This window comes from Pleurodeles waltl, chromosome 4_1, assembly GCF_031143425.1.
Source record: "Pleurodeles waltl isolate 20211129_DDA chromosome 4_1, aPleWal1.hap1.20221129, whole genome shotgun sequence".
NCBI lineage: Eukaryota > Metazoa > Chordata > Amphibia > Caudata > Salamandridae > Pleurodeles > Pleurodeles waltl.
The window spans coordinates 586,336,009-586,363,747 of NC_090442.1; the positions used below are offsets into that span (position 1 = coordinate 586,336,009).

At 42.9% G+C, this 27,739-nt stretch overlaps 1 protein-coding gene across 1 annotated transcript in view; it reads right to left on the reverse strand.

The window, feature by feature from the left end:
- The window catches only part of EEA1 (early endosome antigen 1), a 497,109-nt gene that overhangs the window by 131,945 nt on the left and 337,425 nt on the right, over positions 1–27,739 (reverse strand). Inside the window, exons 24-25 of the mRNA XM_069228969.1 lie at positions 25,493–25,624; positions 7,281–7,466 (exon numbers count right to left, since the gene is read on the reverse strand). Coding sequence (XP_069085070.1) covers positions 7,281–7,466; positions 25,493–25,624 — 318 coding nt within the window. The remainder of the gene's footprint in view (positions 1–7,280; positions 7,467–25,492; positions 25,625–27,739) is intronic.

A 27,739-nucleotide genomic window follows, 5' to 3' on the forward strand; every position in this document is an offset into this window, starting at 1 on the left:
ACCTGTACCAGCCTCCCCTTGATGGATCGCAGTAAGAGTTTCACCGACAAACGGATGTTTCTCCGCTACAGAAGGGTGATATGGAGCCAGAAGACCACTGGAGATCATAGGCCTCTGATCTTCTCCTCTCCCACATGGTCAACCCAACCCAGAAGCTATGCATCTGTCACCACTGTCAGTTCTGGGTGCTGCTGCAGACCCAATTGAGGTCCAGTAGCCTCCAATGCAGATCTTTCAGAGTCTCCTCCAAGATCTGGACGTGGTTGGAGAGGTCCGTCTTGATGATGGGCTCACTGGGACTTCTGATCCCACTGCAGAGCCCGCAAATGCCATAAGGCATGCTTGACCAGCAGAATGCAGGAGGCCATCAGTTCCAGCAGCCTCAGAGTTGACTTCAATGAAATCCAGGACTCAGGCTGAAAGATCGGGATCATAACATGAATGTACTAGTCTCTCTTACTGAGGGGAAAGGCATGAAACCAACTGTGCCTAGAATGTCTCCAATAAAAAGGAGTTTCTGAGAAGGAGTGAGGTGTGTCTTCAGCACGTTGCTGGTGAACCACAAAGTTGACAGGAGGTTGGCCGTAGTCTAGAGATGGTTAACTACTGCATATTAAGAGCCTGCCTTCAACAGACAGTTGTCAAACTAGGGGAAGACTGGCACCCTTGACCTCCCACGGTGCGCTGACACCACCACCATCACTTTCATGAACACCTGAGATGTGCTATTGAGAACAAAGGGGTGCAGTGCGACCTGAAAATGCTCCTATGCATTTCCATGAACCGCAGGTAGAAATGATGAGCTGGCAGGCCGGGAATATGGATATAGACATCCTTTCAGGTCCAACAACACACCATCCAGTCTCCAGGGTCAAGGGTCAAGGACAGTCCTACCTCTGGCACAGACATCCTCTCAATAGCCCCTCTGGACTAAAGACCTAGCACCTCCTGCAGCAAAATGGAGAAATGGTACTCAATCAGCCGCTGGTGGAATGTGCTGTGGGGGGGAAGGGAAGGGTAAGGTGTAGTTTTAGCAAAAAAGTTGGATTACCTACTTGTCTGTTGGGACTGCTTACGAGCCAGGATGTATTTGGTGGATTCTGCCTCCCACCAGGTGGCTGAGACTCTGGTACATTAAAGGTTTGTAGGATAGGCTGATGGCAGGAAATGTCCCTGCCAGAGCTACGAAAGAAACATTGGAAGTGTTGCTGGCAAGGTTTGGTGTTCAAGGGCCAAGTCACCCATGTCCTAGAACAAGCAAGTCCCATCAAGCTACATGTTCATTAAGGAGGACTGGATCTCGCCCAAAAACCCAGTGGATCATAGCCACGCATTGAGGTGAATGGCGCCACTCAAGCCTATGGCCCACCCGAAAGAGTAGGTGGTGTTCAGGCCACAACAAATCGCAAACTTGGCCACATCACAAACCATCCTGAAAGGCCTGCGTGAGAACCGGGAGAAGGTCTTCCGGAACACGGGGGAGGACGTGCGCCACAGAGTCTCAAAGGGCATGAGTACAACAGCTCAGTAAACAGGAGTTGCTGATTGGAAGCCAAACTAGCAGAAGAGAACAAATGTTTTCCAAAAGTCTCCACTCTCTTAGATTGTCTGTCTGGGTGAGAGGTAGGGAAATTGTTAGGGTTGGTCTGGCTATTGTAAGCTTGCACCACAAGACTCTTTGAAGATGAGTGCTGAAAGAGAAAGGCCAAGTTGCCCAGACAGGCTGCAGAACTTCAGTCAGGATGTTTGTTTTGACCTCCACAGTGGGGAGCTGAAGATCGAGGACTTTGGCCACCCCTGCATGTGACCATGGCGTAAGAAGCAGCTTTATCCGTGGCTGAGCCAGGTGGGCAAAAAAGTGCTGAATCTGACGAGGCGTCTAGTCCACTAGCATCTAGCAAGTCCTCATACCAACTGTCATCGGCAGAGTGAACTTATTACCCTGATCAGGATCGTTGTCACAGCCTATGCCAAAAAGAGAATGTAAGGAGTGCAGGATGCCTGGTGGTAAGGTAAGGCAAGAGCAGAAACCTCTGTCGGATTCAGTTGGGGAGTCTGTCGAATTCAGACTGGAGTCAAGTCAGTGTTGCTAAGGACAAGTCGGCATCTACGTGCCTGAATTGGGTAAGGGCCCCAACAGTACTCGAGCCGAGAGCAGCTCCAGCTTGCAATGGAGGTGAACCTGCTGGCGGTAATCCAGGTGATAGGTCTCTCAGCAGCATGGGGCCAGAAATTATGCCAGAGGAAGTATGTAAAGAACCGAAGAGCTACAGCATAGCTAAGCGAAACTCCTCTATTTGGCACAGCGCAATTGAAGGCCCCAGAAACTCGGGTTGTGCCAGAACCAGCTGCAGAGTTGTCTCCAAAGTTGACTGACTTTAGGAGCAGGAATAGGACCATTGGTGCCACCCATGCTCTTCGTCAGGGAAGTGAGAATGGCACGAAGGTGCTGAACTCTACTTTGAATTCATATGTTTCTTATGCTTACCTGGCGATTAAGAGTGTGATGAAGAACAGCCTAAAGAGCAGCTCTGTCGACTACAGGAATGGACCGGGACCGGGAAAGAGCTTTCGACTTGTAGCAGAACTGGGGGCTGTCCTGGCGCTTCTTCTTCTTGTGCTTGGCGATGTAAAGTTTTGCCTCACTCTCCCTGATGGCCTTCGGCTTCATCAATGTGCAGCCCCTGCGGGTCCAGGGAGTCATGTCCAGACCCATTAGACCACAGGCTAACCTGGTTGGGATCGGTCACAGACATATGCTTGCGACAGTCCTTAAAACTTGATGTCTTAGGGGGTGGCACCCCTTGCACACTGTGGAATGTTTGGAGAAACAGCTGACAAAAAGCAACCTCAGAGACAAGAGAAGCTTAGGATTCATATCTAGAGGCGCAGAAAAAATGGAACTGGCAGCACACTGGAGTGAATCCTTTACAGGCTCTGCATGTCATTTCCTGAGTGGAATACTGTCAGTGTGGAGCCGCACAATGCCACCTTCCGGTGAGCAAGACACAATGAAAAGGTTTCTGGATACAGTTTGATGCCAGGGGAATATTCAAAGGGGATGAATCTGCGGCTAAAAGTCTCTATCAGGAATTATAGTTCATGTTATTATATAACATGTTTCACATAGTTGATCCAAGCCATTTTCGGCCAATTGGCATTATTGGCTTGGGTGCAGCCAAATTTGGATTTATTTATAAAGAATCTGAAATCCTTGGATATCTTGTATTCTGTAGATTGTGGGTAGGGTTTCCTAAAGTTTGTTCTGAGCGCTTGTTTTAGCTGTCTGAGATGCCATTTTATTTTATTGTCTAGAATCCTGTATTTTTTTTTCAGTAGCTTGATACTGCTCTATCATCTATTTACCAACCTTAATTCTCTATTCAATTTCTTTTTATTGAAGTTAAGGGCTTTCAAGAACCATTCATTCCACTTATTTGAATACCCCAGTCTGATGCCCTTTGATTTAGATGGGTTATCAAATTCTGATGTTATTCGCATAATAAAGCTCTCCTGTTCGATAAAGTAATTAACTTGAATGTGGAAGGTTGTTCATCAGGTTTGTAAAAATCTGGTCTAAGAGACAAAAATTTATTTTGCACGTATAGCATCACATTTCAGTCTCCTCAGATTTCCAGTGTGGGCTTGAGTTATCATACTCTTCGCTTGTTCGAGCTGATGATTGAAATTTCTAATAAACTGACCTGAGGAAAATGGTCACTATAAGTTAATTTTTAAATTTTTTCCTCTTTTTTTAGTTTTTGAATAGTTGAAGACTTAGTTACGAGTAATCTAGTGTTGCTTGTCAGGATATGGGTAGGAGCTATAAGTTAGACTATTAAATATTGGACTCACTTCCCTGCAGAGCGGCACACTGAAAGGAGTGATTCTCCTAATTTGTCTCTTTTCTGTTTGGAATTCTCCTCCTTAGGAATATTCCAAAGATAAGTTTTTAGGCTGACAGTATCAACTTCAAGCAGGTCACTCATTACATTTGTGTTGAAATCACCAGTCACAAACCACACAGCATTTGAGTATCAGTTTTATTAGATCCACAATCATTGGTTATAGTTTTTTGCATTGTTCATTTTCCTCTCCATTGTGAGGGTTAATATAGATATTTGATAGGGCAGGAGGACCTGTTGTTGATTATAGCTGCCAACATCTATGGCGCATCCGTTTACAAAGAGACTACTTATAATTTCAAGGCTGAGTCACTAGGGCCTACCTTTCGGCATAATTACAATATTTGATACAATTAATCAAAGGGAGACCATTGTAGCACCAGATTTCTTGAAACATTAACATTTTGTATTTGCACCACTATTACATCTTCATCTTCGGCCATGCTAGACAGACCACTGACATTCCATGAGGAAATTTGTAATTTTCGAAGAGGGTTTTGCCTTGAATCAGCTCTTCAAAGAGCTACCTAAACCAGTCTTTATCATAGAAGCCCACCTCCCAATTAAGTCTGCATGGTTTTCCAGTTACTAAATGCAACAACGTTTCCAATTTCAGCTGTCATTGACAATTTTTCATTAGGGCCAGTTGCACATCTCATGGCTCATCTTGTTATAAGTTACTGACCCAATTAAATTTTTCTGTGACTCTTAAATAAATAATTAAGGTTAGAGTAGGGTGGCAGAGATGATAGCCAAACATTGGGACATAAATCTTGAGTTTCTCTAACAATGTTCCTTTCCCACTTATTGTATATTGGTTTCTTTGAGAAGACTAGGTTGACAATAGCAGCTGCGTCCAAAGTAACTCATGTTAATTTGTTTGTATGCAAACCATAGGGTGCTAGAAACTTGACAGAAATTAAATGAGTTGAAGTCAATTAAGATAGATCTTTATGAGTTGATAGCAATTTAAGAATATGTGCTCTTTTTAAGATGTCTAAATACCCTTTGAACTATATTTTGAATATAAGAGTAACGTATTTGTGGACAGCTCTTTTAGCCTGCGTTATTTCAATATCTAGAGCCACAAGATTTGGACTGGCTGCTTGCTATTGCATAATGTTTGACCACTCTCTAAAGGATCTATTTTGTTCTTGAACTGAATGTACAGAAGTTGTTTGAATTCAGTTTTGACAATCATTCTTTGGAAAAGTTTTGTCTTTCTGGCTTGCATACTTAAAAAATATATATATATATAGTATAAAGAGATTTAGCATGTTTGTGAACTCTATCAGGATCATCTCCTTTTTGCTTATGCCTATGGACTACTGACACTGTTTCCTTAAGGGTTTCAGTTGATAATATTGTTTTATCTGCAAACTTGTTGGAGGTAAGATCTTCTAATTGGGTAAATGTAGGACTGTAGGAGCTTGAACATTTTGTATTTATTTGGGCTTTGTGTAAAATACTCTATCCTCCTCTGTTTCAAAGATTGGGTACAGTTTGTCCACAGTGTTGCCAGTAGAGTTTGAGTTACTATTCTGAAGTCTTTTATTGTGGGATTTCCTGAGTTTTTTTCCACTCTCATTTAGCAACGGTTTCAGGGTACCTCTCAAATGCATTTCTTGAAATTTATTTGTTATGCTCTTGTCATTATTGAAGGTATCATTATCAAGTGATTATTTAAAGTCTGAAATTGCTTCAGCATCCTGGGGAATATGAATTAGCAACGTTTATTGCACTTGATGTTCTTCTTCAGTAAGTTGGATAGTCCCTTAGGGATCATTTGGATGAGCTCCTCTAGCCAGAGTTGTTTAACCTTATCTCTTTTATTTCTTTTTTTAGTGGTTTTACCTCAGTTATTAGATAGTCTACAAGTTTTGGCAGTTAATCATTTGTAAATAACTTGAGAGCTTGTGCAAGTCGATGGCTTTGATTCAGTTTCAATTTTGCCCATTGAATGAAGTTATTTGAGTATTCTTATTTTTATCTATTCCAAAAACATCAAGTGCTAATGTGACTAACAGATTTACTTGTACCTCCAACTTCTCAAACTGACGATGTAATGCTTTAACAGTGACATTTAAAAGCGAGTTCCTCACAGGAGTCTTTTTCCCTTGATCAATGATCTCCTTAGTTCACCAACTACTTCATTATTAGGATTAGCAATTTTAATCGGGCTGATTTGATGAGACAACCTTAACAGCGCGATATATTGACAAATTATCCATAAGGGGTGGAGCAAGAGCAGCAATTAGCATGAATTTGTCTATAAGTAGCTCATCTTGCCGTGGGTTACCAACCAATTCAAATTCCATGGTGGTACCCTTATGTGACTGAATGAGTAGATGTTTATTTTGGTTTTCCAGAAATCTGACATCCATCTTCATCAATTGGGATTCACTGGTAGATTGGTCGCAGGGGAGGTATTCTACTAATAAAATTAAGGTCTTTATTATTATCACACACTCTCTTCAAATATTCAAACAGCGGCATACATGCAGAGGGAGTAACAGCGACATAGATAAAGAGGGAGAGGTTAATGCAATTTCTAGGTATTTTTTGAAGGATTCAAGAGATCTGGTTAATTTTTCCTTGTCCTATCTTTACTTTTCATATTTGACTTAAAGACTGACCAATGTATTCAGCGGACCAGACCTCATACTGGGTCTTGAACTAGCGTCTGATGCTGCATTCACTGTAAAACTCTGCTTCACGTTCTGTGAACCCCCTATGGGGTCCATGGAGAAACCTTTCCAAGGGAGTTGCCAAAATTTATTAAAAAACAAGATCTTCAGAAGAACTGCCAAAATTGCCAAGCTAATTTTAATGAGTCAATCAATACAGTTCCCATTCATAATTCCTTTGTTTAAAATAAATGGATTTTAGTGCTGCTAAATGTTATTTGATGCTTTTTTAAGATATCTTAGAATTTGATCTTTTCAAAACAACCTGTGGCTTTGTATCAAAGTGGGAGGGAAGACGAGGAGTGAATAAGTATTCACACATAAGTGAATAAGTGATCCCACACTTCACTATGCAGTCAGGCAGGAGAGAGAGAGAACCAACCCAAAACTTCCTCGTTCCTCAAGTGTACCAGAATCCCACCTTTGGTTTTACTTACGCAATTATTTTGTAAAAATTAGGCCCAATTAAAAACATATAAACCTTCACTGTTTGGAACAAGTGACTGAATATTATAATCTGCAATTAATTGAAAAGAGTGCTTTTCCTTTATTGTTTGTAAGAGTATGAAGTTGCAAACAATAGTAGTAGCTCCTGTGTACTGATAAAACCAATACTTTACTTTGCAACAACATTATCAAAAAGATCTTACCCTACCTGATGAAAATTATTTCTGCTTTGCTTGCTTACCCGTTTTGCCTCTAGTTGGGCATATTCCTTCTTCCAGTCTTCTTCTTTTCTCTGGATTTGTTCTTTCATTATTTTTTGATTGTTCTTCTCTTGTTCAAGAGCTGCACTTAGGCTACCTGTTTTTCCCTGCAGCTCTAATTTCTGCTGAATTAAGAGCTGTTTGGCATCATTGGAGTCCTTCATTTTCTACAAACATATGTAAAAGATTGCATGTTAAAAACATTTTAGTAAGATGCACAATACGAAAGGGAGAAAACGCTACACTACATTTTGTTGTCTCTAAATCTGGAAAAAGATATTTAGAATAGGATATGTTAAGTATCCAGGTCTAACACATCATACAAGTGAATGATATGTTGACCTGTACCAGCACTCACAAAGAGATGAAGCTTGAATAATATGTTCTCCATTTAAATGTCTTCAATTTTTCAGACTATTATATTGTAAGGAACTGGAACACTTTTTAAAAGTTGGTATGCTTTAATAATACAAAGGAAACATACCTTTACACTGCTGTCCGATTTGACTATCTTCAATGTTCTTTTCATTTAAAACAACCACACGATTCTGGGAGATGAACATGTTTCTGACACATTGGCATATGGCTGAAAGTAGCATTTTTGCTTGTGTCCCCACAATTTCCTTCTTTGTTTCTTAAAATAATCTGACTCTCACTGCTGCTAAGATGTCAGCCCTCTTATCACGCATTTCTTCTGCAAAGCACCCTGATTTGTTTTTGTTGCACAGAGTTTAGCACTATCATGAATGCACGTGTGGATTGGTTCCCTCTGGAAGGTACTACACCTACGGCAGCTTGTCTTCCAGTGATGATCTTAAATTGTTGCCCTCTCACATGCTAAGGCCACATTAGTTTGGTGCCCCCAGTTTATTTTGCAAGATTCGAAGTCATACTGAGCTCTTCATGACCATCGGGAGACCCTTTCGTGTAATATTTGTATCCAAATGGATATGTTAATTAGTGGATTGTCACTTCTGTATTCACCTTCAGTACATTTGAGTCCAAGGCTGCCACTACCGCACTTAGCGAGACGTTTGTTACAAAAAGTCGTGCATCGGTTAATTCACACAACCATTTCTGTAATGCTTGTTCTCAATCAGGAAAAATATGTTGTATAATGGGTGGCACAGATTATTGGGCCCAGTCTCATTTTCCTAACGAGTTCTGGATGGCTTTTTTCCTCTAACACACAGATGTATCTGCCTTTTTATCTTGTGTCATTTTTATTCTTATCTTGTGTAAATGAGTAGGCAAAGTTCTTAAGATGACTGCAGTGCTGGTTTACACCCATCTGGGTGAGAGTGCTCTGTCTCTGAGATTTCCTAGATCAATTTAATTATCTGTACAAGGTAGCTTCCCTCTTTGTTTCTAAGCAGAAGAGGTCATCAAGGTACCCAACCTTCCTGCACCCACAGCAGATTTTCCCCCTCTACAAGGGGAATGGGCAGTACTTTGTATAGTTCACACCTAAAGGGCTGTCTCAGTGGATCACCTAAATAGTGTCTATGCCCACTGATGTTTGCCGACCTATGTGCACCTGTCAGGATGGGAGGGCTTAAACAAAGATCTTGTTATCTTTGTGTCCTTCTTGTCAGTTTCCATTCTGATCACAGAACATTTGCCTAGTAGCTGTGAGATAATTCAGAGGCCTCAAACAAACGCTTACACTCCACAAACAGTTTCAGAGTTTGTTTTTCACCATGTTGTTTTCCAATAAAGTATTGCCTTTGCCTGTCTCTATCAATTAAGTCCAAGTACCAAAAGTGTGCTTGGGCATGTTTCTAAATAGTTGTTCGATCAGAAGCTCTTGCCTATCTTCCTTCTGTTTTAGCTATTTGCACTATTATTTATAGATCACCATTTTAATCTTCAGAACATTAGAGACATTTAAATTTAGTACCTTTTTAAAATAATAATTTCACTTATGTTCTAATAGTTAAAAGTATGGTGGGCTTTGCATGTAGAACAAGAGTAAGTAAATACAAATGCTGTTTGTCAATCTTTATAGTTTAGGATTGAAATTGTTTAAAGCCATGCCTCTTTTGTGGAATACCACATTTGCAGCATGACAGCACAAGACATTTGGCATAAAACATTTATAAGTATAAGTCACTCAGGGTATGCAATGATGCTCTGTGTAGACTGTGTTCAATATAAGTGCACAAAGAGCATGGTGGCTGAAAGGCCTAGCCCTATGTGGACTACTCTCCCCATGTTTTAGATACAAGGCATGGGCTAAGGCCATCCTCTGAATAACACATAAAGGATTGGGCATGTTACACGACATGCCTTAAATTAATTTGGGAGAGGTCAACCTTGGCGTTTGTGGGTAGTATGCACAAACATCTCCAGTTTTGGCTTTCACCCAATATCCCCCACCTGTATTGTTTTATTTTCAATTTATTTTTCACCTCATCATCTTATGTGTGGTTTTACAGGGAGCTGGGAGTAGATTTCTATGTTCGGAGCCCATTCTATGGTTAGTGTTGCTGCTTTGCACCCAACCTGCCTTTTCAATATATAGTTTCACAATGTGGTCAAGGGACTCATGTTAGGGTTAACAAACCTAAGATGAATGCTGAATTAAAAGCATTCAGCTCTTCCAAGTCAATCTATATTCGACTGCAAATCAAACAAACATTTACTTTTGATCTTATAAAGCCCATAACTTTTCAAACGACCAAAAGTGTGTCCTTAGGAAGCACAAAAAATATTCAGGATTGGTCACATTAGCTCGGTTATATCAGTGGCAGCCATAATCATGTCAAGTATGCCCCACATATGCCAAGGATGACATTACGTTAAAGTTATGATTATGCCTGCAGTGAGTACCATTATTCTGAGACACCAACCATATGTAAAGAAAGATGGCCATTACAACATGGGTAGGTCCAATCATGCGAAATGGCTGCAAGCCATATGTGCTCTGATATGCTGGTAGTCTGGTCACTACTAGGCAGTGAAATCATATTAGGCATATTTATAATCTGTTACGCTCATGCAGTCAGTCTTTCACTCTCTACGCATTGTGGTTTACATGGATGATTTGTCTGTAGTTGTGGTTGTGAGGATAAAACAGCAACCAAACGCCGAGCAAGTAAAGTAAACGATGCAACAGCATTGGTGGTGTTGAGGGTCTAGAAAAGGGTCTGTAGCAACAGAGTGAGCAGGTTCACAAAGATACCATGTTCATACTCCCTCTAAACGAGGACACATTCTGTGCTAGTAAAAACGGGTGGTGAGGATGGACTTAGCTGTCCGATGCATATTCACTACAGACACTGCTCACTACTGTATACCCACTCCTTACTCTGGTGACTAAGGAATCCTCTTGCCTCCCCACAGTCACTGGACTAAAATATGGCAGCAACAAATATCATTATGTTGCAACATAACTGATATAGCATAACACATGGCAACTCTACTACAATTTCCGATGCAATGCCTGGAATCGTTTTGTAAACATATTTTGCATTCAGGAATTTTCTTCTAGGTCTGACCACGTTCTCAGAATGGTTGTCCAGTAACTGTCTATAAGTGAATACAGATAAAAACCGAGGTACTGTTTTTTGGGTAGCTTCACATAACTTGCCCATTAGCAGGGGGGTCGGATATCCTGGACCCCTGTCCTCATCCCAGTGGAGCAATGAGGAGGGGTCTACTTTCAAGCCAAGCTCTCTTTCAAACCAACAGTTTCGGCTGTTTACTTCATCTCAGAGATCAAGACCACATTGCCTTATTCCTGAATGCACACATTATATAAATCTTCAGGTTGTGGAGGGCTCACACCTTGACAACTCTACTGCCCTATGCTTTTAGCTCCTTTCTACAGTTATCCAGTAGCTGAAATTTGTTTGAAATCCACCATAACATTTCCAGCACAAATTGCCATGTCACTCATCTGGTGACCTCCGTAATCATGTTTGGCTCCATTAGTTAAAAACAATCAACGTTTAAGATCCTATTTATGTGTTTTAAGGCCTTACCCAACAAAGATCCTTCCTTCATTTCGGCAACTCTTTTATTGGTAATCCCTGACATGGTTTCTCAGATTTTCCTCGGATCATCTTCTGAGAATTCTCAAGAACAGTAAGCAAGGTCAAGCTAACTGGGCCTATTTGTAACAAACTGCTACAATCTGGAATATATTACCTTGCATTGCCATCAGCCTCTATTTCGAATACTGGAAATCACTTAATTCCTGGCTTTCATCTGACTCATATCCAGGCAGATTATCTCTAGAATCTTTACTCAACACCATCTGGTGTTTGTGGAATTTAAAATCTCCATATATAAAGTAATCGAAAAAAAACTGTTTTATTGAAAAAACACGAATAAAGTCACAATTGCAACTGTTCTCATTCAACTTTGCTCTAGATATTGTGTGTGTGTGTGTGTGTGTATATACATATATCATCCTATGCTTAAAGATTTTGCTGTACAATTGGCAAAAGACTTTGTCCCTATCTAGCTCAGCGTGGATAGAACTGTGCTGATCCTATGCTTAAAAACTTTGCTACATAAACAGAAATTTGAGGTGAGCAAATCTAGAGTGTCGCTGATGTTGTTGAGTGCTCTTTACTGGAGCTGCTCTCCACCTAAATTTGGGAACTACCCAGAGTTCTCTCTTGTGTTTTATATATATAGAGGCTGGGCCAAAACTGCATTAAACACAATTAGCAACCTCTGCTGTGTCCCAGCCTATCATAGAGATATATCTATATATATATCAATATATATCTATGAGAATGAAAATGTCACTTACCCAGTAAACATCTATTCGTGGCATGTAATGCTGCAGATTCAGATGCTTTGCATAAGTCCGCCATCTAGTGTTGGGCTCCGAGTGTTACAAGTTGTTTTTCTTCGAAGAAGGTTTTTTGTTTGAGTCACGAGATCAAGTGACTCCTCCTTTTGGTGATCGAGTCCTTTGTTAAATTGTTTTCCCTCAGGAGGTTGACGTAAGGAGTGAAGAAATGTATATGTGTGTAAGGAAATGCCTTCTTGGCACAGTTACCCCCTGACTTTTTGCCTTTTGCTGATGCCAGTTATGATTGAAAGTGTGAGGGACCCTGCAAACCAGGCCCCAGCACCAGAGTTCTTTCCCTAAACTGTACCTTTGTTCCCACAATTGGCACAGCCCTGGCACCCAGATAAGTCCCTTGCAGAGTGGTACCCCTGGTACCAAGGGCCCTGATGCCAGGGAAGGTCTCAAAGGGCTGCAGCATGTATTATGCCACCCTGGGGACCCCTCACTCAGCACATGCACACAGCCTCACAGCTTGTGTGTGCTGGTGGGGAGAAAATTACTAAGTCACATGACACTCCCCTCAGAGTGACACGCCCACCTCACCCTGCCTGTGGCATAGGTAAGTCACCCCTCTAGCAGGCCTTAGAGCCCTAAGGCAGGGTGCACTATACCACAGGTGAGGGCATATGTGCATGAGCACTATGCCCCTAAAGTGTCTAAGAAAAACCTTAGACATTGTAAGTGCAGGGTAGCCATATTGAGTATATAGTCTGGGAGTTTGTCAAATACGAACTCCACAGTTTCATAATGGCTAAACTGAAATCTGGGAAGTTTGGTATCAAACTTCTCAGCACAATAAATGCACACTGATGCCAGTGTGAGATTTATTGTAAAATGCACCTAGAGGGCATCTTAGAGATGCCCCCTGAATACCAGTACGACTCCTAGTGCTAGGCTGACCAGTTTCTGCCAGCCTGCCACAACCAGACGAGTTCTGGCCACATTGGGAGAGTGCCTTTGTCACTCTGTGGCCAGGAACAAAGCCTGTACTGGGTGGAGGTGCTTCTCACCTCCCCCTGCAGGAACTGTAACACCTGGCGCTGAGCCTCAAGGGCTCATGCCTTTTGTTACAGCACCTCAGGGCATCCCAGAGAGTGAAGATGCCCGCCCCTCCGGCCACTGCCCCCACTTTTGGCAGCAAGGCTGGAGGAGATAATGAAAAAAACAAGGAGGAGTCACCCACCAGTCAGGACAGCTCCTAAGGTGTCCTGAGCTGAGGTGACCCCTGCCTTTAGAAATCCTCCACCGTGAGATTGGAGGATTCCCCCAATAGGAGTAGGGATGTGCCCCCTCCCCTCAGGGAGGAGGCACAAAGAGGGTGTAGCCACCCTTCAGGACAGTAGCCATTGGCTACTGCCCTCCTGACCTAAACACACCCCTAAATTCAGTATTTAGGGGCACCCCAGAACCCAGGAAATCAGATTCAGGCAACCTGAAACAAGAAGAAGGACTGCTGACCTGAAAGCCCTGCAGAGACGACGGAGACAACAACTGCTTTGGCCCCAGCCCTACCGGCCTGTCTCCAGACTCAAAGAAAATTGCATAGCGACGTGTCCGACAGGGACCAGCAACCTCTGAAGAAACTCCAGAGAACAGCGGCACTGTTCACCTACAGCATCATTTTTGCAACTTTCTAACAACTTTCAAAGGATTCACTCTTCCCGCCGGAAGCATGAGACTTTACCCTCTGCAGCCGACGCCCCCGGCTCGAGCTCCAGGGAACCAACACTACAGGGAGGACTCCCAGGCGACTGCAACCTCGTGAGTAACCCGAGACGACCCCCCTGGACCCCCACAGCGACGCATGCAGAGAGAATCCAGAGGCTGCCCCTGACCGCGACTGCCTGTAACAAGGAACCTGACGCCTGGACCAAGCACTGCACCCGCAGCCCCCAGGACCAGAAGGAACCGAACTCTAGTGGAGGAGTGACCCTCAGACGACCCTCTGCCTAGCCCAGTCTATGGCTGGCCCGAGAAGCCACCCCTGTGCCCCTGCCTGCACCGCTAGAGTGACCCCCGGGTCCCTCATTAATTCCTATACAAAACCCGACGCCTGCTTTGCACACTGCACCTGGCTGCCCCTGTGTCGCTGAGGGTGTGTTTTGTGTGCCTACTTGTGTCCCCCCCAGTGCTCTACATAACCCCAATGGTCTGCCCTCCGAAGACGCAGGTACTTACCTGCTGGCAGACTGGAACCGGAGCACCCCTGTTCTCCGTAGGCGCCTATGTGTTTTGGGCTCCTCTTTGACCTCCCTACCTGACCGGCCCGAAGTTGCTGGTGCAGTGACTTTGGGGTTGCCTTGAACCCCCAACGGTGGGCTGCCTATGCCCAGGAACTTGAACTTGTAAGTGCCTTACTTACCTGAAAAACTAACCATTACTTACCTCCCCCAGGAACTGTTGATTTTTGCAGTGTCCACTTTTAAAATAGCGTATTGCCATTTTAACTAAAACTGTGTATGTTACTGCTCTAATTCAAAGTTCCTAACTTACCTCTGTGGAGTACCTTACATTTTATGTGTTTACTTCAAATCTCGAACTTGTGGTTCTAAAAATAAATTAAGAAAATATATTTTTCTATATAAAATCTATTGGCCTGGAGTTAAGTCTTTGAGTGTGTGTTCCTCATTTATTTCCTGTGTGTGTATAACAAATGCTTAACACTACCCTCTGATAAGCCTACTGCTCGACCACACTACCACAAAATACAGCATTGGTATTATCTAATTTTGCCACTATCTTACCTCGAAGGGGAACCCTTGGACTCTGTGCACACTATCTCTTACTATGAGATAGTATATATAGAGCCAACTTCCTACAATGTACATTTATATAAAGTAAGAAAAGTAGATGTCCATGCAATGTATATACATATTTACATAAAGAAAGTACTATAATGGCTACAGGCTTCTGGGGAGGAAGGAGGGCTCATGTGAATCTGCAGCACTACATGCAACAAACAGAAGTCTACTGGGTAAGTAGCATTTTCTGTTTGATGGCATGTGTAGCTGCATCTACACATGCTTTGCATAGACTGAAAAGCAGTCCCCTCCTAAAATAAGCTGTGGTTAGCCTGTAGGGGTTGGAGTAGTTTGAAATAGTGTTTTAAGCACTTTGTGGCCAACATTTGCTAGTTGCCTAGATAGCCCATCCACACAGTAGGGTTCAGTAAATGTGTGTGGTGTGGACCATGTGGCTGCCTTGCATATGTCTGCCATTGGTATATTTCCTAAGAATGTCATTGATGCTCCTTTCTTTCTAGTAGAATGTGCTTTAGGAGTTACTAATAGTTCCCTTTTAGCTTTAAGATAGCATGTTTGAATACACTTTACTATCCATCTGGCTAATCCCTGTTTTGAAATAGGATTACCCTTATGAGGCTGCTGAAAAGCCACAAAAAGTTTGTTACATTTTCTGAAATCTTTTGTTCTGTCTATATAATACTTGAGAGCTCTTTTGACATCAAGAGTGTAAAGAGCCCTTTCAGCAACTGAATCCGGCTGTGGAAAGAAGACTGGCAATTCCACTGACTGACTGATGTAAAATAGTGAAACCACGTTGGGTAGGAATTTTGGATTTGTCTTAAGTACTATTTTGCATTTGTGAATTTGGAAGAAAGGTTCTTCTAAAGTGAATGCTAAACTAACTCTCCTTAAGGAAGTAACTGCTATTAGGAAAGCAACTTTTCATGAGAGAAACTGAAGAGTGCAAGAATGCATGGGTTCAAATGGTGGACCCATAAGCCTTCTGAGCACAATGTTAAGATTCCAGGCAGGAGCTGGAATGACTCTTAAGGTCTTCCATAAAAGCTTTTATGACAGGAATTCTAAATAGAGAAGTATGCTGTCTGTTTTGAAGGTAGGCTGATATTGCTGTTAAATGAATTTTAATAGATGCATATGCAAGATTAGCTTTTTGTAAGTAAAGCAAATAACATATCATATCCTGTACTGAAGCTTTAAGTGGATCAATGTTTTTGGGTTGACAGTCATATACACGTTTCCATTAGCTGCATATCACTGTCTAGTTGTAGGTTTACACACTTCTTTTAGAATGTTCATACATTCTGATGGAAGCTGTAGCTATCCAAACTCTATGACATCAGGAGCCAAATTGCTAGGTTGAGCATACTGGGATTGGGATGCCTGATCTGACCTTTGTTTTGAGTCAATAGGTCTGGTCTGTTTGGGAGCTTGTGATGTGGTACTACAGATAGATCCAACAGTGTTGTATACCAATGTTGACAAGCCCACGTGGGAGCTATGAGTATCATAGTAAGGGGGTTGTGACGGATGTTGTTAACCAGAAATTGAATTAGTGGGAGAGGGGGAAAAGCATAAGCAAATATCCCTGACCAATTGATCCATGGGCATTGCCCTTGGATCGAGGGTGTGGGTACCTGGATGCGAAGTCTGGGCATTTTGCGTTCTCGCTTGTTGCGAAGAGGTCTATGTGTGGTGTTCCCCACATGCGAAAGTACTGTTGAATCACTTGTGGGTGAATTTCCCATTTGTGTATTTGTTGCTGCATCCTGCTTAAGAGGTCCACTAGTTCATTGTGTATCCTCGAGATATACTCTGCTAGTAGTTGAATGCGATTGTCAATTGCCCATTTCCAAATTGTCTGTGCTAGAAGGGACAATTAAGATGAGTGTCCCTCCCATTTGTTGCAGATAATACATTGTTGTCATGTTGTCTGTCCTTATTAACACTGTTTTGTGTGTGATCTGTGGCTGGAATGCTTGCAGTGCTAAGAACACTGCTAGCAATTCCAAGTGGTTTATGTTGTACGTTTGATGGATTGAGTCCCATTCTCCTTGTATAGTAAGATTGTTGAGATGGTGTCCCCAACCTGTCATTGATGAATCTGTGGTGATTATGGTCTGTGGCACAGGGTCCTGAAATGACCACCCTTTTGATAAGTTGGTGTGATTCCACCATTGCAGAGAGTTGTAAGTTTGGCGGTCCAACAACACTAGATCTTGAAGCTGACCCTGTGCCCGAGACCACTGTTGCGAGTGACACTGTTGTAGAGGTCTCATGTTTAGATGTGTATTGGGTACTATTGCTATACACAATGCCATAATTCCCGAAAGCTTCATGATAAACCTTACTGTGTAAGTTTGATTGTATTGTAGCTGAAATATGAGATTGTGGAAAGCTTGAATTCTCTGTGGGTTTGGGTAAGCTAATGCTGACTGAGTGTTCAGAATTGCACCCAGATATGGTTGTATTTGCGCTGGTTGCAGATGTGATTTTTGGTAATTGATTGTGAACCCTAGACTGTGTAGGGTATCGATTGTGTATTGTGTGCGCTGTTGACAAGTTTGAATGGTGCTGGCCTTTATGAGCCAGTCGTCGAGATAGGGAAAGACATGTATATGTTGTCTTCTGAGGTATGCTGCAACCACCTCTAGGCATTTGCCGAATACCCTTGGTGTTGTTCTCACCACAAAGCGTAGCACTTTGAATTGGAAGAACTTGCCTGCTATCACAAATCTTAAGTATTTGCGATGTGCTGGATGTATGGGAATATGGAAGTAAGTATCTTTTAGATCTAATGCTGTCACGTAGTCCAGTTTTTGTAGTAAGGCAATGACATCCTGAAGAGGGGTCTGAGATCCAGGATTGGTCTAAGAGTACCATCCTTTTTTAGTATTGACTAAGTAAAGAGAATATATTCCTGTCCCTTTTGAGGTATAGGTACAATCTCTATTGCACCTTTGAGTAGCAGTGATTATACTTCTTGTTTTAACAAACCAAGGTGTTCTAGAGAAAGCCTGTGCAAGTGAGGGGGAATGTTTGGTGGAAAAGAGATGAGTTCTAGGCAATACCCATTGTGGATAATTGACAGCGCCCACGGATCTGATGTAATGTTGTGCCATCGATGGTAGAAATTTTCCAGTCTTCCTCCCACAGAAGATGTATACTGTGTGGGAATGTGGAGATAGTCACTGTTTTGATGAGGTGGAGGCTTCTCTTGTGGTAGTGGATTTCCCTCTACCTCTAAAGTTGTTTCATCTGTAGGATCCTCTGAAATACCCTCTGGAGTAATACTGTTGCCACAGCTTTTGTTGGGACATAGAGGGCTCTGATGTTGATGTTTTAAAACCACCTCTGAAGTGGGGCTTGCGAAAAGTACTCCAAACAGGTGTTGTATAAAGAGCACCCAAGACCTTAGCAGTGTCAGAGTCCTTTTTCAATTTCTCTATGGTGGTATCTACTTCTGGTCCAAATAAATGCTGTTTGTTAAAAGGAATATTAAGTACAGCTTGTATTTCAGGTTTGAACCCTGAAGATTGCAACCAAGCATGCCTTTTGATGATTACACTAGTATTAATACCTGTGGTGTCTGCTGCATCTTGGGCGGATCTAATTTGGTTGTTGGAGTTAGCCTGTCCCTCTGCAACTACCTGCTGTGCCCTTTTTTGGTGTCCCAGAGGGAGATATTGTACAAACACCTCCATTTCATCCCAATGGGCTCTATTGTATCTGGCTAAAAGAGCCTGGGAGGTGGCCATGCTCCAGCTTGCAGCTTGAGTCGCTGAAAATGTTGACCGTTTGTTCGGTTGACTTGGATGCCATCTCTACCCAACACGCTCTTTGATCCCGTAGAGTTTTCTTGGAGCGGAAGGATTGACACGCCTCACAGGTTTTCTCCTTGTGGCCGAGAGAGAGACAGAGGTGTGTTGGTCGGTGTAGGGGAATTTGGCGTGGCACCAAGAGAAAAAGCGAAACAGAGTCCGATCCATCAGCCTGTGTCGAAGTTGGCCCGAGAAGGACGTTTAATCGATCCAGACGATACAATCGGATCGAGTAGAGTCAGAAAATGAAATCAAAAAACAATACAGACATTTAGAGAGAAGACAGAGAAGTTCAGATAGTACCAAACAGAGATCTAAAGGAGCAAGAAGGAAGACGTCCGAACCAGACGGCGGGAAAAAAACAATCTAACAAAGGCCTTGATGCCCATGCGCACTATCACCAAGAGAAGGAGTCACTCGATCTCGCAACCCGAAAAAGCTTCTTTGAAGAAAAAAAACTTGTAACACATTCCGAGCCCAACACTAGATGGCAGACTTATGCAAAGCATGTGTATCTGCAGCTACGCATGCAATCGAACAAATATATATGTGTATATGGAAAAGTCACTTACCCAGTGTACATCTGTTCGTGGCATTAGTCGCTGCAGATTCACATGCTGTGCACATCCCGCCATCTGGTGTTGGGCTCGGAGTGTTACAAGTTGTTTTTCTTCGAAGAAGTCTTTTTGAGTCACGAGATCGAGGGACTCCTCCCATTTCGGCTCCATTGCGCATGGGCGTCGACTCCATCTTAGATTGTTTCCCCGCAGAGGGTGAGGTAGGAGTTGTATATGCTAGTAATAGTGCCCATGCAATGGAGTGAATACGTATGTACATAATGTAGTTTAAAGTAATATATTTACAAATATACAGATGTTCAAGATCAACTTCTAAACGGCTACAGGCTCCCGGGGAGGCGGGTGGGCGCATGTGAATCTGCAGCGACTAATGCCACGAACAGATGTACACTGGGTAAGTGACATTTTCCGTTCGATGGCATGTGTAGCTGCAGATACACATGCTGTGCATAGACTAGTAAGCAGTTATCTCCCCATATGCAGTGGTTCAGCCTGTAGGAGTTGAAGTTGTTTGAAACAATGTTCGTAGTACTGCTTGGCCTACTGTGGCTCGCTGTGTTGTTAGCACATCTACACAGTAGTGTTTGGTAAATGTATGAGGCGTAGACCATGTAGCTGCCTTACATATTTCTGTCATTGGAATATTTCCTAGAAAGGCCATGGTAGCACCTTTCTTTCTAGTTGAGTGTGCCTTTGGTGTAATAGGCAGTTCTCTTTTTGCTTTAAGATAACAGGTTTGAATGCACTTAACTATCCATCTAGCAATGCCTTGCTTAGAAATTGGATTTCCTGTATGAGGTTTTTGGAAAGCAATAAATAATTGTTTTGTTTTGCGAATTAGTTTTGTTCTGTCAATGTAGTACATTAACGCTCTTTTGATGTCTAATGTATGTAGTGCTCTTTCAGCTACAGAGTCTGGCTGTGGGAAGAACACTGGTAATTCTACTGTTTGATTTAAGTGGAACGGTGATATGACTTTTGGTAAAAATTTAGGATTTGTTCGTAGAACTACTTTATGCTTGTGTATCTGAATAAATGGTTCTTGTATGGTAAATGCTTGAATATCACTTACTCTTCTTAAAGATGTGATGGCAATTAAAAATGCAACTTTCCATGTTAAGTATTGCATTTCACAAGAGTGCATGGGCTCAAAAGGTGGACCCATGAGTCGTGTTAAGACAATGTTGAGGTTCCATGAAGGAACTGGTGGTGTTCTTGGTGGTATAATTCTCTTTAGACCTTCCATAAATGCTTTTATGACTGGTATCCTAAATAGAGAAGTTGAGTGCGTAATTTGCAGGTAAGCTGAAATTGCTGTAAGATGTATTTTAATGGAAAAAAAGCTAGCTTTGATTTTTGCAAATGTAGTAAGTATCCTACGATGTCTTTGGCAGATGCGTGTAAGGGTTGAATTTGATTATTATGGCAGTAATAAACAAATCTTTTCCACTTATTTGTATAGTAATGTCTAGTGGTAGGTTTCCTAGCTTGTTTTATGACCTCCATACATTCCTGTGTAAGGTCTAAGTGTCCGAACTCTAGGACTTCAGGAGCCAGATTGCTAGATTCAGCGATGCTGGATTTGGGTGTCTGATCTGTTGTTTGTGTTGCATTAACAGATCTCGTATGTTTGGTAGTTTGACATGAGGCACTACTGAGAGGTCTAGTAGTGTTGTGTACAAAGGTTGTCTTGCCCATGTTGGTGCTATTAGTATGAGTTTGAGTTTGTTTTGACTCAGCTTGTTTACTAGATATGGAAGGAGTGGGAGAGGGGGAAAAGCGTAAGCAAATATCCCTGACCAACTCATCCATAACGCATTGCCCTGAGACTGATCTTGTGGGTACCTGGATGCGAAGTTTTGGCATTTTGCGTTTTCCTTTGTTGCAAATAGATCTATTTGTGGTGTTCCCCAACTCTGGAAGTAAGTATTCAGTATTTGGGGGTGAATCTCCCATTCGTGGATCTGTTGGTGATCCCAAGAGAGATTGTCTGCTAACTGATTCTGAATTCCTGGAATAAATTGTGCTATTAGGCGAATGTGGTTGTGAATCGCCCAATGCCATATTCTCTGTGCCAGGAGACACAACTGTGTTGAGTGTGTGCCTCCCTGTTTGTTTAGGTAATACATCGTTGTCATGTTGTGTGTTTTGACAAGAATGTGTTTGTAGCTTATTATGGGTTGAAATGCTTTCAGCGCTAGAAATACTGCCAATAGTTCTAAGTGATTTATGTGAAACTGTTTTTGGTGAGTGTCCCATTGTCCTTGGATGCTGTATTGATTGAGGTGTGCTCCCCACCCTATCATGGAGGCATCTGTCGTTATTACATATTGTGGCACTGGGTCTTGGAAAGGCCGCCCTTGGTTTAAATTTATACTGTTCCACCATTGAAGTGAGGTGAGTGTTTGGCGGTCTACCAACACCAGATCCAGAATTTGACCCTGTGTCTGTGACCACTGTGATGCTAGGCACTGTTGTGAGGGCCGCATGTGCAACCTTGCGTTTGGGACAATGGCTATGCATGAGGACATCATGCCTAAGAGTTTCATCACCATTTTGACTTGTATTTTTTGATTTGGATACATGGCCTGTATTACATTGTGAAATGCCTGAACTCTTTGTGGACTTGGAGTGGCAATCCCTTTTGCTGTGTTGATTGTCGCCCCTAAGTATTGCTGTGTTTGACACGGCAGAAGGTGTGACTTTGTGTAGTTGATTATGAAACCTAGTTTGTGGAGGGTTTCTATGACATACTCTGTGTGTTGTGAACACCTTTCTAGCGTGTTGGTTTTGATTAACCAATCGTCTAGGTACGGGAACACATGTATTTGCTGCCTTCTGATATGTGAGGCTACGACTGCTAGGCACTTTGTAAAAACTCTTGGCGCAGTTGTTATTCCGAATGGCAACACCTTGAATTGGTAATGTATCCCTTGGAATACAAACCTTAAGTACTTTCTGTGTGAAGGATGTATCGGTATATGGAAATATGCATCCTTTAGGTCTAGTGTTGTCATGTAGTCTTGTTGTTTGAGTAGTGGGATTACGTCTTGTAATGTCACCATGTGAAAGTGATCTGATTTGATGTAGGTATTTAATGTTCGGAGATCTAATATAGGTCTCAGACTCTTGTCTTTTTTGGGTATGAGAAAGTACAGAGAGTAAACTCCTGTTCCTTTCTGGTGTTTTGGTACTAATTCTATTGCTTCTTTTAGTAGTAATGCCTGAACTGCTAGTCCTAGAAGATCTATATGTTGTTTTGACACATTGTGTGTTTTCGGTGGGATGTTTGGAGGGAATTTGAGAAATTCTATGCAATAACCATGCTGGATAATTGCCAGTACCCAAGTGTCTGTTGTTATCTCCTCCCAATGTTTGTAAAATTGGCTTAGTCTTGCCCCCACAGGTGTTATGTGTTGGGGATGTGTGACTTGGAAGTCACTGCTTGTTTTGAGGGGTTTTGGGGCTTTGGAACTTCCCTCTATTTTTTTTTAATTGTCCACCTCTATATTGCCCCCGAAAACTTCTCCGCTGATATTGGCTTTGATAAGTGGGCCTTGCTTGTGAGGTTGTGGCCTCTGTAGGTTGACCTCGAAATCCTCCCCTAAATTGTGTTTTGCGAAATGCGCCTCTGCTTTGTGGGGAGTAGAGTGCGCCCATGGCTTTTGCGGTATCAGTATCTTTTTTGAGTTTTTCAATAGCAGTGTCGACTTCCGGCCCAAACAACTGCTGTTCATTAAAGGGCATATTCAGCACGGCTTGTTGTATTTCCGGCTTGAATCCTGACGTACGCAACCATGCGTGTCTCCTTATCGTTATTGCAGTATTTACTGTCCTTGCAGCCGTATCTGTTGCGTCCATTGATGACTGTATCTGATTATTGGAGATACTTTGTCCTTCTTCTACCACTTGTTGTGCCCTTTTTTGGAACTCTTTGGGTAAGTGTTCTATGAAATGCTGCATTTCGTCCCAATGAGCTCTGTCGTATCTTGCCAAAAGTGCTTGTGAATTGGCAATACGCCATTGGTTTGCTGCTTGTGCTGCAACTCTTTTACCCGCAGCATCGAATTTGCGACTCTCCTTGTCTGGAGGTGGTGCATCTCCCGAGGTATGAGAGTTTGCTCTCTTGCGAGCTGCCCCAACAACCACAGAATCTGGTGTTAATTGCTGCGTAATATAAACAGGGTCTGTTGGTGGTGGCTTGTACTTCTTCTCCACCCTTGGAGTTATGGCTCTGCCTTTAACAGGATCCTGAAATATTTGTTTGGAATGTTTTATCATTCCGGGGAGCATAGGTAAGCTTTGGTATTGGCTATGAGTGGAGGAGAGTGTATTAAACAAAAAGTCATCCTCAATTGGTTCTGAATGCAAGGTGACGTTATGAAACGCAGCTGCCCTTGAGACCACCTGCGTGTAGGATGTACTGTCTTCAGGTGGCGACGGCCTCGCAGGGTAACAGTCTGGGCTGTTATCTGATACAGGAGCATCATAAAGATCCCATGCATCAGGATCATCTTGACTCATTGCAGCATGAGTCAGGGATTGCATCAGTGGTGGAGTGGCTACCGGTGATGTGTGCATTGATGGTGGTGGAGTTGTTTGTCTTGCCACCTTTGCCTGTGGCTGCTTGTCCTTTTCTTGAAAGGCAAGTCTTCTTTTCATTTTAATTGGGGGAAGAGTGCTTATCATCCCTGTGTCTTTTTGAATGTGGAGCCTTCTTTGAGTGTAGTCTGGCTCAACAGATTCAAGTTCCTCTCCAAACTTATGTCCTTGCATTTGGGAGGATAATCCCTGTTCCTCTGTGTAGGAACCTGTTTTCGGTTCCGAGGCTGGATGTTTCGGAATCGAAATCTTTTCGGTCGACTTTTTGGGCTCCGAGGCAACCTTCTTTATTTTCGGCGTCGTGGTGTCTCGGTGCCGAACCATTTCGGTGCCACTGTCTCGGTGCCGAATCTGTTCGGAGCCGCTGTCTCGGGCCCGAGATTGCTGTGTGGCGGTATCTCGACCGGAGTCGGATGACTTCGCCACATGCATGCCCTTTTTCGGTGCCGATGATCGGTCACCCATTTTTCGGGTTAAGCCATGGCCTGTTGGCGGTGGCGTCCCCTGGGCTTTTGTTGTCTTCTCGTGAGTTTTATGTTTCGACGTCTTACTCACGGTATTCGGCGTTTCTTCGGGATCAAGCTCGTCCGAGTCCGATTCATGGATGGAGAAGGTTTCTCCTTCCTCCTCGAAACGCCCTTGTCCTGTCGGCGTCGGCGCCGACGCCATCTGCAGTCTTCTTGCTCTTCGGTCTCTTAATGTCTTCCTCGACCGAAACGCTCGACAGGCTTCACAGGTATCCTCCTTGTGCTCTGGAGACAGACACAAGTTACAGACCAGATGCTGATCTGTATATGGATACTTGTTATGACATTTTGGGCAGAAGCGGAATGGGGTCCGTTCCATCAGCCTTGAAGAGACACGTGGCCGGGCCGACCAGGCCCCGACGGGGGGATCGAAAAAACCCCGAAGGGCCACCGGAGCTCTTCAAAAGTCGGTGTCGATCTGTTATAACTAACCCGATACCGAACGCAAACAATACCGACGATTTTTCCGAGATTCTAACTAACTTTCCGACCCGAAACACAGAGCGAAAAGGAACACGTCCGAACCCGATGGCGGAAAAAAACAATCTAAGATGGAGTCGACGCCCATGCGCAATGGAGCCGAAATGGGAGGAGTCCCTCGATCTCGTGACTCGAAAAGACTTCTTCGAAGAAAAACAACTTGTAACACTCCGAGCCCAACACCAGATGGCGGGATGTGCACAGCATGTGTATCTGCAGCTACACATGCCATCAAACATATATATATATCCTACCCCACACCAAAAACACAGTGGTGTTTGAAAACGAAAGTACGGCTTCCTAGTGCACCTACATTGACATAGTAAGACATATCTGACCACTAGTTCTGTAGTAATTAAAATATGGCTTTTCACAAATGCTCCTGAATAGTGTGCTCTCTCTGGAGATCTGCTGAAGTGGTGATGAGCCAGCACCACGACACACAGCTTGGGCAACATTGCAGTCTAGAAGTGTATAACATTGATGTGAACACACCATTACTGTTATTATATGTTACTAAAACTACAGGTTTAGTGTTAACCAAATGACCCTGCTTCAACTAGTTCACAAAACCGTAATGTCAGTAAGATGAAAAATGTAAATACACTTGTACCTTTTCAAAATCTTGCTTCAGGGCATCCAGATCTTTGCTTTGCTTGCTCACATCTTCTTCCAGTCTAGACTTTATCTCCTCAATTTCTCTAATCTTTGATTTTTCGTTGCACAATTCTTCTTCCAACAGTGTCTATGCAAGGTTAACGGAGTGGAATTTTGGATTGGAAAATATGTACAGTGTTAGCTTTGACTATTTACGTGTTGGACTTCAGAGATGCAAAGTAAAGTGAAAACTAAGATTGCAGTTTAAGGAAAATGTTACTTACACTGTAACTATTGCTTTGTAGCTTGTAGTGCTGTAGATTCATATGCTCTGCACACCTCTTCTGTCTAATTTTGGGTGCGCACATTTGCAAGTTGTTTTTCTAGTATAAGATTTGGTTTCAAGAAAACTCGTAATTTCTCTCAGACACTCACAATACACTAGGTGAAATAACTCCAACACAGACTGTAATTTCCTCCCGGGGACAAGTGAGCGAAATAGAGTAAAGCAAAGTAGTAAGGTCAAAGATATACAGGTTCATTATCAATTAATGTTTAATGTATGTAATGAAAAACATGTGAAGCATGATCTTGGGTCTGGTAGGAAGGAGGGCGCATGTGAATATACAGTACCACAAAAAGATAGCTAAAGGGCAAATAGTATTTTCCATGTGTAGCACATGTTGCTAAAGATCACATGCTCTACTTGCCTGTAATGCAATATACCCCGCCTAAAGTGGTGGTTATAGAGCAAATAAGGAAGATGTATGGAATAAACTTAAAGTATTGTTTGCTCAACTTGTTGCCAGCTTTGAATATCCACACAATAATATCTTATAGAATTGTGTGGTGTTATCCATGTAGCATTCTTAGATATGTCTGCTAGTGGTATTTTGCCTAGGAAAGCCACTGTAACTCGCTTCTTTTTAGTCAAATATGCTCTGGGCATGGAAAGCAGTGTTCGTATTGCTTTGAGGTAAGAGTCTTGAATGCACTTGACTATCTCACAAGACCAGAATTCCGAACTAGATTTTCAAGAGGAGTTTTGCAAACGCTACACAGAGCTCATTCATTTTGCGAGCCAATTTAGTCTGATCAATGTAATAAATTTGAGTCCTCTTGACGCCTAATGTGTGTAATGCTTGTGACCACTCCACTCATGCTATGGAAAGAAAAATTGGTTAATCAATGGTCTGATTGCCATGAAACAGACAGACCACCTTGTGCAGGAAGTGAGGATTCAATCCCTGTGAACCTGGATGAAAGGTTCCTGCACTGTTAAAAAGTGAAGTGATTGCCACTAAGGTAATTTAAAATGTCTTCATTGCCATTATGACATTACAGGCCATAAGTAATAGAATGAGAGAGGGCAAAAAGAGGGTATTATAAATGGATTCAGAACAGCCATTGTATTAACAATCACCTTTCTTACATATTCCTTTAAGTAATCGACTGCTACTCAGCCTTGCTTGTTCCTTAAACTCCTCATTCCCTCTCGTCTAGCGATCAAGCACTTCAGTTACAGTTAATTCACTTACTGGATTTGTTGGTTGAGGCTGAAAGTAAGCCAGCTTTCATAGATACCTTGATTTAACTGCTACAGTAAAACGTCTTTGAACTTAATTAACTCGAAAAAACCTAAACTTAACTTAAGGGTTTCCACCACTGGAAAACCAAGATGAACTCTAGGCCCTACCAACACTCTTCCATTGACCAATCACTTGTGACCTTTCCCTGGATAGACACTTCTGTAGTGGACGCATGTGCAGCCGACGCTGTGGCACTATGGTGATGCAAGAAGCCACCATCCCCAACAATTTCAAGATCTTTCTCAGTGTTGGAAGACAAAGGCCCTCAAATACAACCCTGGCAGTTTTAGGACCGCCAGGGTCGTGATGGCGGTCCCGGATCGTGATGGCGGTTGGACCTCCGTCAATGTTGCGGTCCAATCGCCACATTACAACTGCGGCGGTAGCGGCGCAGTCTGACCGTCAGCACCGCCATTTTACAACCACAGGACAGACTGGCGGTGCTGGCAGTCCTAATCCGCCAGGGCAGTGCTGCAAGCAGCGCTGCCCTGGGGATTACGACTCCCCTCTCCACCAGCAGTTCCATGGAGGTAGCACTGCCATGAAACAGCAGGAGGAGTCGGGTGCAGGGGGCTCCAGGAGGGGGGCCTGCACTGTTCATGCACTTGGCATGGGCAGTGCAGGAGGCCCCCTGGCCAGCACCATCACAAAGTTTACCGTCTGCTTTGCAGACA